Here is a 13,787-nt window from a genome sequence, read left to right as displayed (position 1 = left end):
AGACATGTTTATATCAGGTTACCAACACGGCAGAAAAGAGGCTACATGGCTGACATTAGCATACTTTTTTCCTTCGCCCCCCCCTCCTCCTCCCCTCTGGTCCAGACACCTACGGCCGACTGACTCTGCTGAACTCGGTCGGTCAGGAGATCTCTCGGTGTAAGACGTCGGTGCGTCGCGGCCAGCCCAACCCCGTCTATAAGGAGACGTTCGTGTTCCAGGTGGCGCTGTTCCAGCTGTCAGACGTCACGCTGCTGGTCTCCATCTACAACCGGCGCAGCATGAAGCGCAAGGAGATGGTGGGCTGGATCGCTCTGGGCCAGAACAGCAGCGGCGAGGAGGAGCAGCTCCACTGGCAGGACATGAAGGAGAGTCGAGGGCAGCAGGTCTGTCGCTGGCACGTCCTGCTGGAGGCGTAACGCCACTGAGGTTTAGGGTTTTTTCTCTTGAGGTCAAAGGAAAAGTTTTGAGGATTGTGGGAAGTGTTGTGGAGTGGGGAGACAGGCTTGTTCTGATCTGATGCATGTGGCTTCAGAGGCGATGCGTTCAAGGACTTAGCTTTCTCAGAGCACACTCTCCACTGCTGTCACATCTGTCCAAAGCTGGACAAACGTCAAACCTGGCTGGTTATTTTATGTCAACATGAGGGAACAAATTCATTTGCTTTTGGAGGCTGACAAGTTTAAAATTCACTCACTTTACTGATGAATAAGGAAATAAATAAATGAAAGAAGAACCTTCAGTAAGGTTACGCAATAAAAAGACATTGAATTTCGATTCACTCCAGGCAGGTAAAGTATTTTTTGTCATGTAAAAGCTTTACAAATTTGAAGGTTTCGTGCAGAAATTCACTTTTCCCTCTCAATAAAAAGCTTCGTAGAACATGCATCAGCCTCCAAGAGGAGCTGAGAATTTGTCCTTCGCTTTATGGCTTTTCATGGTGAATCGGCTCCGTTGTGAGATGAAGGAGCTGCAGTTTTGTTTTCCGGTGAAATGCTGTGTTAGAAAGTGCACACAAATTAGAGCCGTGTGTACGTTTGTGTGACTTATTCTAAGTGACGTGACGTCTAAGTCTTGCTGTTCTTTTACCGGCTGGCAAAATCAATGGAGCTGCACAGCGAGACGTTCAGTTCTGACCTGATGCAGAAAACAGGAAACAGAGACGTGTTGTTGAACATGTTGCCGTCACATCCTCTCAGAAACACTGCGGGTTTGTCTCAATGGTGGATTTTATACGCCGATGCAAACTTATCAAACGGTAATAATCAGTCAGTATGAACAGTCTTCACCTCCTCATCCTCCCTCATCAAAGCATCCTTTAAACAGCAACATAACAGGGTTTGGTGGATGGAGGAACAGTAAATTCACTGCAGGGTCATGTGACCGTAAAGTACCGAGCACAGAAACAAACAGTGGAGTAGAAGCGAAGATGTTTGATGATTCAAGTGGAGGAGGAAGACGCCTCATTCATATTCAGCACTCATTCATATTCTCCTGACACATGTGCTACTACAGGCAGGAAGTCTCCAGCAGCTGGAGACTCTTAACCCCGCTGGGATGAGAGCCCCCCCCCCGCCTTCTGCCTCATCCACACTGAATGATGTTATTTGGCCTCGGCTCGATCTCCTTCACAGGGCAAAGCTCATTTTAACACCCATCAACGCTGAGCTGAAAAGAGGCTTTAAATATCTCGCTGCAGCTGTTAATAACATGCAATGAATGACCCTGGAAGTGCGTGCTTTTCCACCGCGCTCTCTGCGCGCTAATTGGTAGTTACAGCTGTACAACCGTACAGTGTGATGATGGTAATGCTGCAGCTAATGCTCATCCTCTTCCAGTCTGAGCATCGTTGAGTCACAAGGCTGCGGTTCAGCCCAGAGGGGAGATTATATTTGTTTGTGTAGACAGATACTGTAGCTCTAAACCCTGAGGGCTTCGCACACCGAGAGCAGAGATGTGTTTATTTGAGCGTTTGCTTTCTTTGGCTGGTTTCTTCAGGCAGGTGACAACAAAGCCTTTTTAGAGATGTTGAAGCGCAGCTCGGTTTGAAAACCGCGATCAGAGGAAAATGACAGGTTTTAGTGGCGTGAGGAGATGACAGGCGTAATTACTTTGGAAAAGTCGACCTTGACAAATGGGGACTTCAGCTCAGATTCAGACTCGAGTTAAAGGGTCAGTTCACCCAAATCACAAAAAGAAACCCCTTTACGGCACATCCCTAGAGGCTTTGAGCCGTCCAGAGGGTTTCTGGGTTTTTTCCATTGTTTAGCCTCCACCCTGATACAGTGGACATGAAAACAATGGAAAATTATATATGAACGTCAGAAAAAAACCCATAATCCTCAAACCTTAATTATTTTTAAACAAAGATAGAACATCTTATCCATTTTGTCTGTTCATGGCTGCACCATATTCCAGCACTTGTCCCCAAAACTGTGACATGTTTGAGATCTTAAACCATCCAATATGGGTGTAGTTCCTGGGATGTTGTGCTGTGCAGAGATGGTTAAGGTTTGTTCAGGCCACTAAAACTACTTGGTTGATGTTAAGGAAGCTGAAAAGAAAGCTTGATTGACAGCTGAAGCGTGGCCTCCAGTCTGGATCCCTGCCCTCTCGGCCTCCTGCCTAATAGGTTCTGTGGCACAATAACGATGCTTTAACTGTTTCCATCCTTGACTCTTCAGTGACAACATTCATTTTTCAGAGGTTGCTCAACAGGAAAACTTTGGTTGCTTTCGGTGTTTGAACAAATGATTAGTGCTGTGATCTTTCTTGTGAGGGCAGTCAGTACTCTGGAGGATCTACAAACCGTCTGCTGTCCACACTTTCCCTTCATCAAACACCAAAAACACCCAGGAAACCACGTTTCTGTGGCTATTATATATGTGGATATTATATATATATTATATATTATATAAATCCAATACAGGAGACAGTCAGATGTCGAATTGGCCAAATGCAGATAAACCATCAACAGAAGACATACGTCATTCCAAATAGCTGGTTTTCACTCAGTCATCCTCACCATCACGCGCATCAAACCATAAAGAAACACAACTAGTTTAGTTTAGTTTAGTTTGTGACTTTGTGGAACAGAAGCTTGCTTCAGTTCACTTTAGTTGGACAAACAGATTTATGTCACTGACTGATTCAGGGAAGCTCCCAGCAGCAAAGGCTGAAAACAAGGTCTTTGATTCAGAGATGAATGACATGTTGAAAGGCACAATTAATGGATTCACTCTATATCTGTGAAATGCTGGAAAAACAAGCTGTAAATGCTGTGTGTCTCGTGTTTTAACTGCAGACATGTAATGGCGACTATTTCAGGTATAAATGAAGCGTGGGTAAAGAATAGGAGTGCTGCGACAGGATGTTTATTTATCTTGTAATATTCTTTTTGTATTAGACATAAAAACTCCTCCAAGACCAAAACAATGGAATATTGAGTTAACTGTACAAATAACTGTACAAAGAGCACAAATTAACTACAGGGGCTCAGTTTATGCCTCAGTTAGCTTCTGTTCTGTTAGCTTGTTCTTAAAGTGAATGTGACTCTAACTGCTGCACTTTCCAGTAAATCCATTTAGCACCTTGTAATTTTGCCTAAATTAAAGCAAACTGACCTCCACTTAGCCCTTCGCCCCATTACTTACTGTCACTATAACGTCACTATAGCATGTCGCTTCAAACTATGATAGCAAAAGATCTATGACCTGCAGCTCGTTCATTTAATTGGACTCTGGTTCCCAGACATAAAAACACACCAGAAATTATAATCATCACTGATTTATCAACTGCAGTAAGATAGCTAATTAAAGAATTAGCTTCCAAGACATGGAAAGAAAAAAATAGCCTTGTTCTTGTGTTGTAGGAAAGAGCTAGCTAGCCTTGTTAGCCTAAGACAAACAACACAAAGGTTAGATTTACCCTTTACTGTATTTTCAAAGTTTCTGCTTGACTTCAACACAAGAAAATCCTTGATGGATGATGGCTAACCAATGAGATTGGCAAATTTATCCTGATAAACTTCTGTCAAACCTAATGAAGGACTTGTCAGAGCCACAAACGTTAGCTTTAACTCTGATCTGGACTGGTAGCATCCAGAACCAGCTCCAACATAACCTGTAAACCCATAAAACAACATTGTTTGGTCATGATATCTCTCGCTGTTGAAAGTATTACTGATTTAGCACCATAGGTAGTAAGCTAGTTAGCATGATGCTAATGTTAGCATCATGTATTCAGGCGGACAAGCAGTTAAATTTTCAGTTTTGTGGTTGTGTTTTTGCGAAAGAAGAAAAAATATAATGACCCTCTAAACTCTTTGGATTACAACTGGAGGTCGCTGATATGATTTGACGATGCCTGTTTGGCGAAGGAGTTTAGCAAACGCTCAATTTCTTATTTCTAATTCAACTTTGGCTGTTAGCTAGCTAGCTAAAAAATATTCTTTAAAATTATTTTTTAAAAACGATGTCTTTCAAATTATTAAAACTGAAGTTTATTATCTCTGTATTGAAAAATAAAAACATCGACATAGAGACAGAACATTTCTTCATAAAAACACTTTGCTGCACGACTGTGTTAAAACACGTTTTCTCACAGTACATACTACAAAACTGTATTCTCTTTATTGGTTGTAATTTTTGTCAATAAGTCATGTAAATGCTGTTTTTGGCCGCTAACAAAAAATTTTTGCCAAGGCATACAACCGTTTTTTATCAGCACTCCTATTCTACAGCCCTCATACATATGAGTGTGTGAATAGTGACATGAAGTATATTTACTGCACAGACTGACATATTTAAAGCATGTTGAGTTGTTGTACATAATCTATAATATCTATTCTATATTTTTTAAGATAGTAAATGTTTAATGTTCTTAAATATTTCCCAGGATTTCTATGGTATTTACACGTCTGCATGCTTGGTTTGAGATCCCAGGCAGTATTACAGATGTGAGACAATCAGATTGTGCTGCAGATGTAATACAGCTGTAAAACTCTGACAAAGTGCCTGTAACATTTCGAGATGAAACATATCCACCGTGACTGAGAGATGATCCAAATTTGCATGACACCTTCTCGTTGTTCCCTGTGAATGCTCTGTAGGACTGCATGCGTGGAAGGTGCCGACGGGGCAGGCCTCCAAACGTCAAGGCCGGGACCAGGACTGAGGTCAAAGTCAGACCAGATTCAGTAAAGGTGTTGATTAAAAAACAGAATGCCTAAAGGAAGAGGTTGCCATTTTGGGAGATTTGCTTATTAACTTTCTTTACAATTTTTAGATCAAATCAACATCAATCTCATGTCAGTCAGGAGCTGGAGTCAGGACATGGTTAGCCTAGCTTAGCATAAAGAATGGAAACAAAGGGAAACAGCTAGCCATAAAGGTGACCTTAGTGAAACAAAGGGTTAGAAATTTATTCCAAGAACAACCAAAAACATTGGTCGAAAATTGACTTAATTGACTTTTTTTTTTTTTTTTTTTAACTTTTCTTTCTTGTATGTATACAAGAACAAAATGTGCAGTTCACAATAACACAAAAACTACCAACCACCAACCATTTTCTGCTAAGCTAGCCAGGTCTTTGGACGTTGCCTGACATTAAAAGTTGACCCTGTAGCCGTCTGTCGTCCTGCAGCCCTGGTCTGGACCGTGCACGCTGAGCCCCCGCGGCACCCAGAAAGCACTTTTTGTACCAAGTTTTGTCGTTGCCAATAAAACCCAGAAGATCCATGCTGTGGGAATGTCTGTCTGCCATCTGTTTTCTTGGGTCCTTCTCTCCGTCCTGAGCTCTGTTCAGATGTCCTAATTGTAAGAATGAAGCCAGTTAACAACAACAACAATAACAACAGAAACAAAATCACAGCTCAGTTTAGGGAAACTATTCTGTGTTTTTTTTAAGTGTTTTGGGAGAGTTTAGTCTAATCTTTGCTCAACAATCTGCAGCTCTGCAGTGTGTTGCTGTTTATTAGCTGTGTAGGTTTAAAGTAAATACTGGGCAGGTTGTATAGACCCATAGTGACTTTATTATTCTTATTCTTATTATCCTGAGACACAATTACAGATACCTCTCACAATTAATCCATTCATCTGTCACTGGGTCACTGTAATCTACAGTTTATTGTCTCATTGTACCAAACAAGCAAATTTAAATGACAGCTATCAGCCAAGAAGTAGAAATCTTACCATATTTCTATCTTTAATCAGCTATATGTCGCTTTATCATTCCAGGCATATTTCTACATAGATTGTATGATTGATAGATTGATGATACACAACCTGTTTGAGTGCCTGTATGAGCCAAATCTTCCAATCATTGTCCCGACATTTATCATATTCAGTCAACTTTAGCTCTGCTCTTTATTTACCTGAACAGATCGAATAGTAATAAAGATAAATTAAGGTGACAGGAAAAAACTGCTTTCTGGTCAGTCAACAGGATATTGAGATAGAAAACAAATGAAAATGTAAACATTTTTAACGTTTTTTGAAGCTTGTTTCAATGAATGAGGTCGTCTGTTTGAAGAGCTGCACTTCTGGACTTGTTGGATTTGTTTCTCAGGACCTGGAGGCAAAACTCAAACATGCTTTTGCGGTTTTGGAGGCAGAAAAGTTGCCTCAGTCTGGCGCTGTGTCGGTAAAAAGCGCACGCGCATCACGCAGCGCTGGATGCGGGAAGATGAAGATTGATGCTGGAGCGTCATCACCGCACTTACTCAGTCTCCTAGCAACAGGAAACATCAGCCTCCGAGGACCAATGAGGGCGCAGGGAGAGCGGTGTGTGTTGTCTCTGGTTGCTGTGAACGGGATATTTTAGGAGGCTGGAGAGCAGAGAGCGTCTCACCCCGGAGGAGCCGGAGCTGTCCGTCCGTCCGACCGTCCGTCCGTCCGTCTGCAGGAACCGAGCGAGGCTCTGACTTCAGGCCGAGCTGGAGCGTCGCTGACTCGGTGTGAGGACGGTAGATGTCGCGCCAAGGAGCGGAGGACATCCACAGAGAGAGAAGCTTTGAGTGGGATTTACCGGAGTGCTGCTCGACGGAATTATTTACAGGTGAGACGCCTTCACGGACGTTTAGCGGAAGTGTTGGTGGTAGTTTTGCATTTAAAACAGCAGCTGTTCGTTTCCAAACTGAGGCAAGTTTATGAAGCACCTGAGGCAAAGGTGTTAGAACAGCATTAAAATGGGGTTAAAAAGCAGAAAAACAGTACGAATGAAATGGAAGGAAATTAGAATATAAATGGGCGAAAAGACAAGACACTCTAAAAATCTGAAAAAATACATTTTTATTAAAATATAGAAATCTTGGTAATAAAAATTTGATGATCTAGATTTTTTCAGATCAATTGAGGCGTTCAGTGTTCATTCATGGGTTGATAAAATACCCATTATTAAATCTCTTTGGATGACAAACAACAAACAACAGAACGATGTCACAAAGCTCAAAACAACCGTTTGTTTGGTCACCAGTTAAAATCCACTTTGTTCAGTTTATTATTCACGTGTCACCAGTGTGAATGAGGTTCAAGGTGGTTTTAAAGCAGTGAATTCGTGACCTCCTGTGCACACATATGTCTGATTCCAGCGGAAACATTTGCTGCAAAAGAAAGTGTTTGGTGTTGCATCCACACGCACACACACACGCTCTGTCGCTCACACACACAAACACACTTCCCACGCAGCCTCTCTGCTCATGCATCCATCATCGTGCATCGTTCTCCCACAGATGAAATATTTGGGCAGCAGTTGGATGTTAAAACTGTGTGAGTCACTGCAGCAGCTTCAGGGGAGCCTGCGTGAACGTTTCGCAACCATGGAGCTTCCCACTGTGTGGTTATGATTGAATTATGGCATTTTAACACACACACACACACACACACACACACACACACACACACACACACACACACACACACACACACACACACACACACACACACCACCCTCTTATCTCTCCACCTCTTGCTCCTTCTTGAATTTAAATGAGCTTTTTGCCCTTTAATATCACAACACTGAAAGGCCAGATCAGGATATTATACAGTACTTGTACAGTTTCTGAGTCTTTTAATGTGGAAACATATGAAATGAAGCACATGTGTATGATAAATGATAAAAAAAAATCACATCACAGAAGAACAAATAATAATAAACATTTTATTTTAATTTTATTTTTTCACAGTTGTTAAGTCGTCTTATTTGATTTAGTTTTATTCATTTGTATTTTCATTTAATTTCATATTTTCTTTTAATTCTTAATAATTATCAATATTATTTTCCTTTCTTTTTGTGATGCTCTCATGCACACACACACACACACACACCCACACACACACACACACACACACACACACACACACACACACACACACACACAGGTTGGCAGTTCAGACAGTCTTCTTTCAGCGGTTTTCGTGTTGGCTGATGGTTGGAGATGTTTTGGTCCAGTCTTTCTGTCTTCCTCATCCTCCTCCTCCTCCGCCTCCTCACTTGTCTCTCGGACTGTTTTCCCTGCAGGAGCCTGAGGGCCATGTGGAGGTTCAGATCAGCTCAGACACACTGATTCAAACTCGGGTTTGCGAGCTGAGCGCCGGCTGTGGAGCGTCAGTAGCAGGTAATCAGAGCTCCTGTCTGTCGCCTGATTCAAACTCACTCAGGTGATGTCATATCAAAGCTTTGAGTTTAGTTTGGAGGACATGCTGAAAACAGGTGATGGAAATGTGGGGACTTGAGAACAGTGCTGGGACCTCTGCTGAAACCAGTAAAACGCCATTTATTTTTTGGCCACCTGAGGGCAGTACAGCAAGCTGTTATCACAACATTGACAAATTATCACCTCTGACTGCGTCTGTGCTGTTTGCTGGACACGTAGTTTACAGTGTGTTTATCAGAGCTGTTTATGTGTGAAGCAGCTACCTGCTGCTGCAGGAAGCAAAGCTAATGAGAGCAATCAGACTGGATGAAACTGTAAACAGGTTCATCCCTGCTGAGATACCTTCCACATCACAGGCATTTGACGAGGATTAATGTGGATTATAGCAGATTTAAAGGGAACCCTGAAAGGCCCCATTAATCTGCTCTCACTGCAGACTTTTAGTGTTTTACAAAAAAATCTTAAATCAAGGTCAGTTTAGCAGTTGTCAGTGAAGACTTTTTATGTCAAACTCCTGATTCAAAGGTTATAACTTAGCTTGTGTTTCAGGGGTTTAACAAGGGTAAAATTTCTGAATTAGTCTACGATGTTAAATGATTGTTAATCAGCAGCCTCAATCCAGGAATATCAGAACTCAAATACCTGAATGAATATTTTACTCAGTCTCAGCTGATTGACTCCACTGATGTGTGAACAGAAACTTCAGCACATTTGTTAAAGGTGCTGTTGAGTAAAAGTCAGTGTTGTAATAATTAAAACATGTTTTCCTTCTGACATATTTGTAGTCTAATCTCAGTTTTGTCGTCTCCAGCAGCCCCTTCCCTGTGAGAGAGACCAAACCAGTCAACAACGTCGAAAGTTGCTTACTTCAAGAGGAAATATGCGGAGGAGGAGGATTTACACGGAGGCCTACGTGGATATTTTCAAGAAGTATTAACCTCTTCTTTTCCTTTCATCAACCCTCAGCAAAGAACATTTAACTGCACATTTGTTTCGGTCTTTATATGCTGGCATAAAAGAGCCACTGACATGCTCCAGCTTTTCTCTGCTTCTATGCAGATGATACCTTCATCTTTGTGATAGTTCTCCTCAAACTGAAATCCAGATGACAGACGTCAAAGGCCACATGACAGATTTGCTTAATTAGCTTCGAGCTGACTTCATCTTAACTGTTTCTCCTGTGAAAATTCTGCAGCAGTTATGCATCAGCAAAGGTTTTGCTCTCTTGAGTCGCAGGTTCCCTCGTTGGAGAGACAAAACCAACAGTTAGAAACTTTATCAGTGGGTAACATTATGAGTCCTAAACATAGATTCCCTTAGCTGGAATGATCTGATATTGATCCACATTCACTGACTGGAAACTTGTACAGTAAAATCAGAGTTTAATTTTCAACCACTTGTAACTCCAGAGAGGGCGAAGTGCCTTCCTCACGGTCAGTATGAAAAAAGATGATGGCTGAGGGCAACTCTGCCTCTTAGAGATTACGCTTATACACAACTAATTTGCAGTCATAATTATATCATACTGACAAATGTAATGACTGCCTGGATGGTCATAATAGTTGCTGACTTTCTCTGTATTAAAACAGACCATGATCTTTCCTGAACATTAACCCGGGAGTGCTACCAGCGCCTAAACACAACCATCATAAAGCTGAATAATGCTGAAGTCACTGCCAGTGGTGTCAGTGAACATTCGCTCAGTTACAACATTTTTCACCTTCCCAGGTGTGTTAATGAACATTTCCCCATTTGTTAAGATCCTCCCGTATCTTTTCATGTCACTTTGAATTGTTTTCTGTTGAGATGCACATTATCAACATCCTAAAAAATGAACCTTTAAAATTCAGAACATCTGTGACTGAGTTATAACAGAGGAGTGCTGTTACATCAGCTTTTTCTGATTATCCACTAACGTCTTCACCAGAAAATTAAATGAATCACATGAAAGTTTCAGCTCTGTTGTGCCATAGGTTTCACCCTGAGAGTTTTATCTGCTTGTACGAGCTGCACAGCTAAGCTTATTGCTCGAAAAATGATCGTCCTTCCAAACCTTCTTCCTCTTCTAAACTTGTCCTCTGCCTTTGTGTTTGTCATCTTCAGCACCTGATACTGCAGGAGGACCGGAGCTGCATCCTGAAGCTGTCCCTGGAGAAGCTGAGGTTCCTGGAGGACCCCGAGGCCTACTTGAGGCGCTCCGTCCTCATCAACAACCTGCTGAGGAAGATCCACCATGAGGAGGAGGAGCTGGAGGCCGAAGAGGAGGAGGAAGAAGAAGATGAAGTAGAAGAAGAGGAAGAAGAAGAGGGAGAGGAGGTGATGGGGGAGAGGGGGCAGCGGAGGCTGTTGTACCCAGACAGGACGAGGGTGAAGGTGCTGGTGATGGACTGCTGCTCTCCAACATTTGGCCTGGAGGAGCTGCAGCATTACCGGCTGGTGCCCTGTTACCCGTCGGCCGGATGCCTGTACAGCCTGGGTACCTGCCCGGGCCTCGCCTCCAACCACCAGGTCCTTCTGTACAACCTTGACGACAAAGGCTGACGGTCCGGACCTCGCTGTCATGCCTCTTTGAAAGCTGGGAAATGCAGCCTCAGGTCATGTAACGGGCATGTGGACAAAATGATTGGGAGGACAGCTGCTGTCGTTTTTGTCTAAAAGCCTCTGAGGGACATGTGTCGTAGGGTGTGCTTTGCTCGCTGCCGGGACGTCTCCTCCTCTCATCACCTCGCTAAGAGGCAGTGGTGGATTTGAGATGCTGAGAAACCCTGATTCTTTTTCTGCCTCAGGATCAACAGGGTCCCTGATGTTGATGTCAAACACAACCTCTGACACAGCGTCACTGCCATTTACTATAATGTGAGAGACTCGAAGCAGGCGGGAATTTGTTTTGCTGTTGATGTCGTGTTATTGATTTTCATTGTTATTGCTGCTCATGTGAGCATATTCAGGGATTTACAGACTGCAGGCTACTTTTGATGCACCTTGGCTTGCGTGGAAAATATGCGCTGATATGCTTCTGTTATCTTTTTATGCTAATGTGTGATTTATGAATTATTCTGTGTAACATTCCCTGGACTGTGTGAACTGTCGCGCTCGCTCGAGATGCTCATTCTCTGAGGTGTGTTTACTGCCCGTGGGAGGACAGTTTCTCTCTGTATTTGATGTCCTGTGTTCATTCAGTATGCTGTCAGTTTCATTGCATCACTTTGCTGCCCTCTGCTGGTGAAAGAACTCGTTTAAAGCCCTTGTCGGTGGCTGTTGTGTTCAGGATGCAGGTGAAGGATAAGAAAAGAAAGTAAAGTCACGCTTTACTCTAAGTTCTCCCGCTTAGCAACATCATAAGCAGTATATAAACATTTTAGGAATGGTTTTATAACACAATGTAATGCACTTGTAAGCTGATATAAGTGTTTTTCTTCATTTATTTGTGAAAAAAATATGTCATAAATGGAAGCTGGTGTGTAAACATAAAAAATGACAACAGTAAAATACGCATATAGTAATATGTCTTTATGGGAGAAGTTCTAATTCTTAACAAATAGTCACTATTCATTAATAAACACTTAAAATATCCTTATATCTGCATACAGCGTGTGTTATAAATCATGTTTCATGCGTACACTGTATACTGCTTATCATGCTGAATAGCTGGGCTTTAAGTAAACTTTTAAAGAGTACAGAGTAATAATCTTTCTTTGCTGTTTTCCCTCTTTAGTTATGGTGAATGAAGTCATGTTTCACTTTTTTATAGATTAAAAAAGGAAAGTGGCATCTCTTCTCATTATCTCAGCTCTAAGACATCAGACTTTTTTTTTCTGCTACCAAATAATTTGCGGATTATTCTCAGCCTTATTGTGTCTTAAAGCTGAATTTCAGAGAGCAGGACGTCTTTAGGTAGATGTTATTGTCCATTTTTTTTCTTCCTGTCAGTCCTGGTTATAACAGCAGCTGAAATGTTGTCACAGGGGCTAAATTATAAGAAGATATTTAATTATCTAACGTGGCAGAATGCACGCTTTAGAGAGCTGACTGATCTGCTGCGAGACAACAGAGATTATGATTCATCTTTTTCCAGTGTCTCTTTCTGTGTCCTGATGTTGCGTCTCTGTCCGGGAGCTTCACTGGCTTTGAAAATCTGCATCTTGATAACAATCACAACAATGGAAAAAACAAAAAAATAACAAACTGCAGGTAACTTTAAAAAAAAAAAAAGAAAAGAAAAAAGTTTGATATTTTAAAACAAGAATTTATATTTTGATGAAAATGCATATTCCATATTTAGATGAAATATTTTGAGAAACGGCCATTAAACTTTTTTTCAGGTGATTGATTATCAAATAAAATATGTAAGGTGACAATGTTCTTCTGTGTTCTGATGCATCTTTTTGTAGCAACATCAGAGATAATGTTTCAGTTTTAAACTCGGTTTTCTTTTTGCTTGTTTTTATTTCAGAGCTTCATTTAAGATGTGGATCGCGCCACAGAATCATTGGCTGAAGACGAAGCGCGGTCACGTTACGTCGTGATGTCTTGTGCACGTCTACTGTACGTGCGCGCCGGAACTGCTGTTGCATTCCAGTGCTCCTGCGAAAATCAAACTTTAGAATTAAACTTTTAAATCTCTCAATGCTCATGTTTAAATGTTTATTTAGATTTCCAGTTTTCAAACAAAGCCTATATATAAAGCTGCTTATAAACAATATGATTTTCTGTCACAGTTAAGAAGATGAAAGGAAACCAGAAGGAAATTTTAATTCAGTTTGTATGCAGAACTGCAGCCAATAATTTAGAACTATTCCGGTCATGAGTCAAATTCCTCCAATACACCCATCCTATAAAGGTTACAGACTGGTTACATCATGATGATTTATATTCTATCTATTCTGCTGTAAATTGATGAAGCTGTCTCCACACTGCCAAGAAAAACAATCTGATACAGAATTTACAGGGCGGGTATTGATCCTGTTGATGTGTCCTGAGCATTGAGCAGGCTCTAAAAGTGCCAAAATATAGAAACTCGGTATAACAGCTTATTTACCGGTGGCATATTTCCTTATTTAAATCAGGTGATATTTCTAACTTATTTAAAACAACAGATGGAGGAGTTTGATAGAATTTGTTAAACAAATTAGTG

The 13,787-nt window shown here is 41.5% G+C and overlaps 2 protein-coding genes and 1 long non-coding RNA gene across 9 annotated transcripts in view; 2 read left to right on the top strand and 1 right to left on the bottom strand.

The window, feature by feature from the left end:
• Window positions 1-5,753, top strand: part of syt16 (synaptotagmin XVI) — a 31,912-nt gene extending 26,159 nt beyond the window's left edge. For all 7 annotated transcript variants that reach the window (XM_070979171.1, XM_070979170.1, XM_070979166.1 and 4 more), the window contains exon 7: window positions 106-5,753. In XM_070979171.1, coding sequence (XP_070835272.1) covers window positions 106-419 — 314 coding nt within the window. In that variant the 3' untranslated portion in view covers window positions 420-5,753. The remainder of the gene's footprint in view (window positions 1-105) is intronic.
• Window positions 1-13,787, bottom strand: part of nubpl (nucleotide binding protein-like) — a 113,933-nt gene that overhangs the window by 56,715 nt on the left and 43,431 nt on the right. The gene's annotated exons all lie outside the window — the stretch shown is intronic.
• LOC139342589 (uncharacterized) lies at window positions 6,626-13,015 on the top strand. The gene is made up of 4 exons (XR_011603049.1): window positions 6,626-7,056; window positions 8,518-8,614; window positions 9,465-9,583; window positions 10,757-13,015. It is a non-coding gene; the product is annotated as an uncharacterized lncRNA (long non-coding RNA).

This window comes from Chaetodon trifascialis, chromosome 14, assembly GCF_039877785.1.
Source record: "Chaetodon trifascialis isolate fChaTrf1 chromosome 14, fChaTrf1.hap1, whole genome shotgun sequence".
Classification (NCBI taxonomy): domain Eukaryota; kingdom Metazoa; phylum Chordata; class Actinopteri; order Chaetodontiformes; family Chaetodontidae; genus Chaetodon; species Chaetodon trifascialis.
This window is presented reverse-complemented; position numbering and strand designations above follow the sequence as displayed.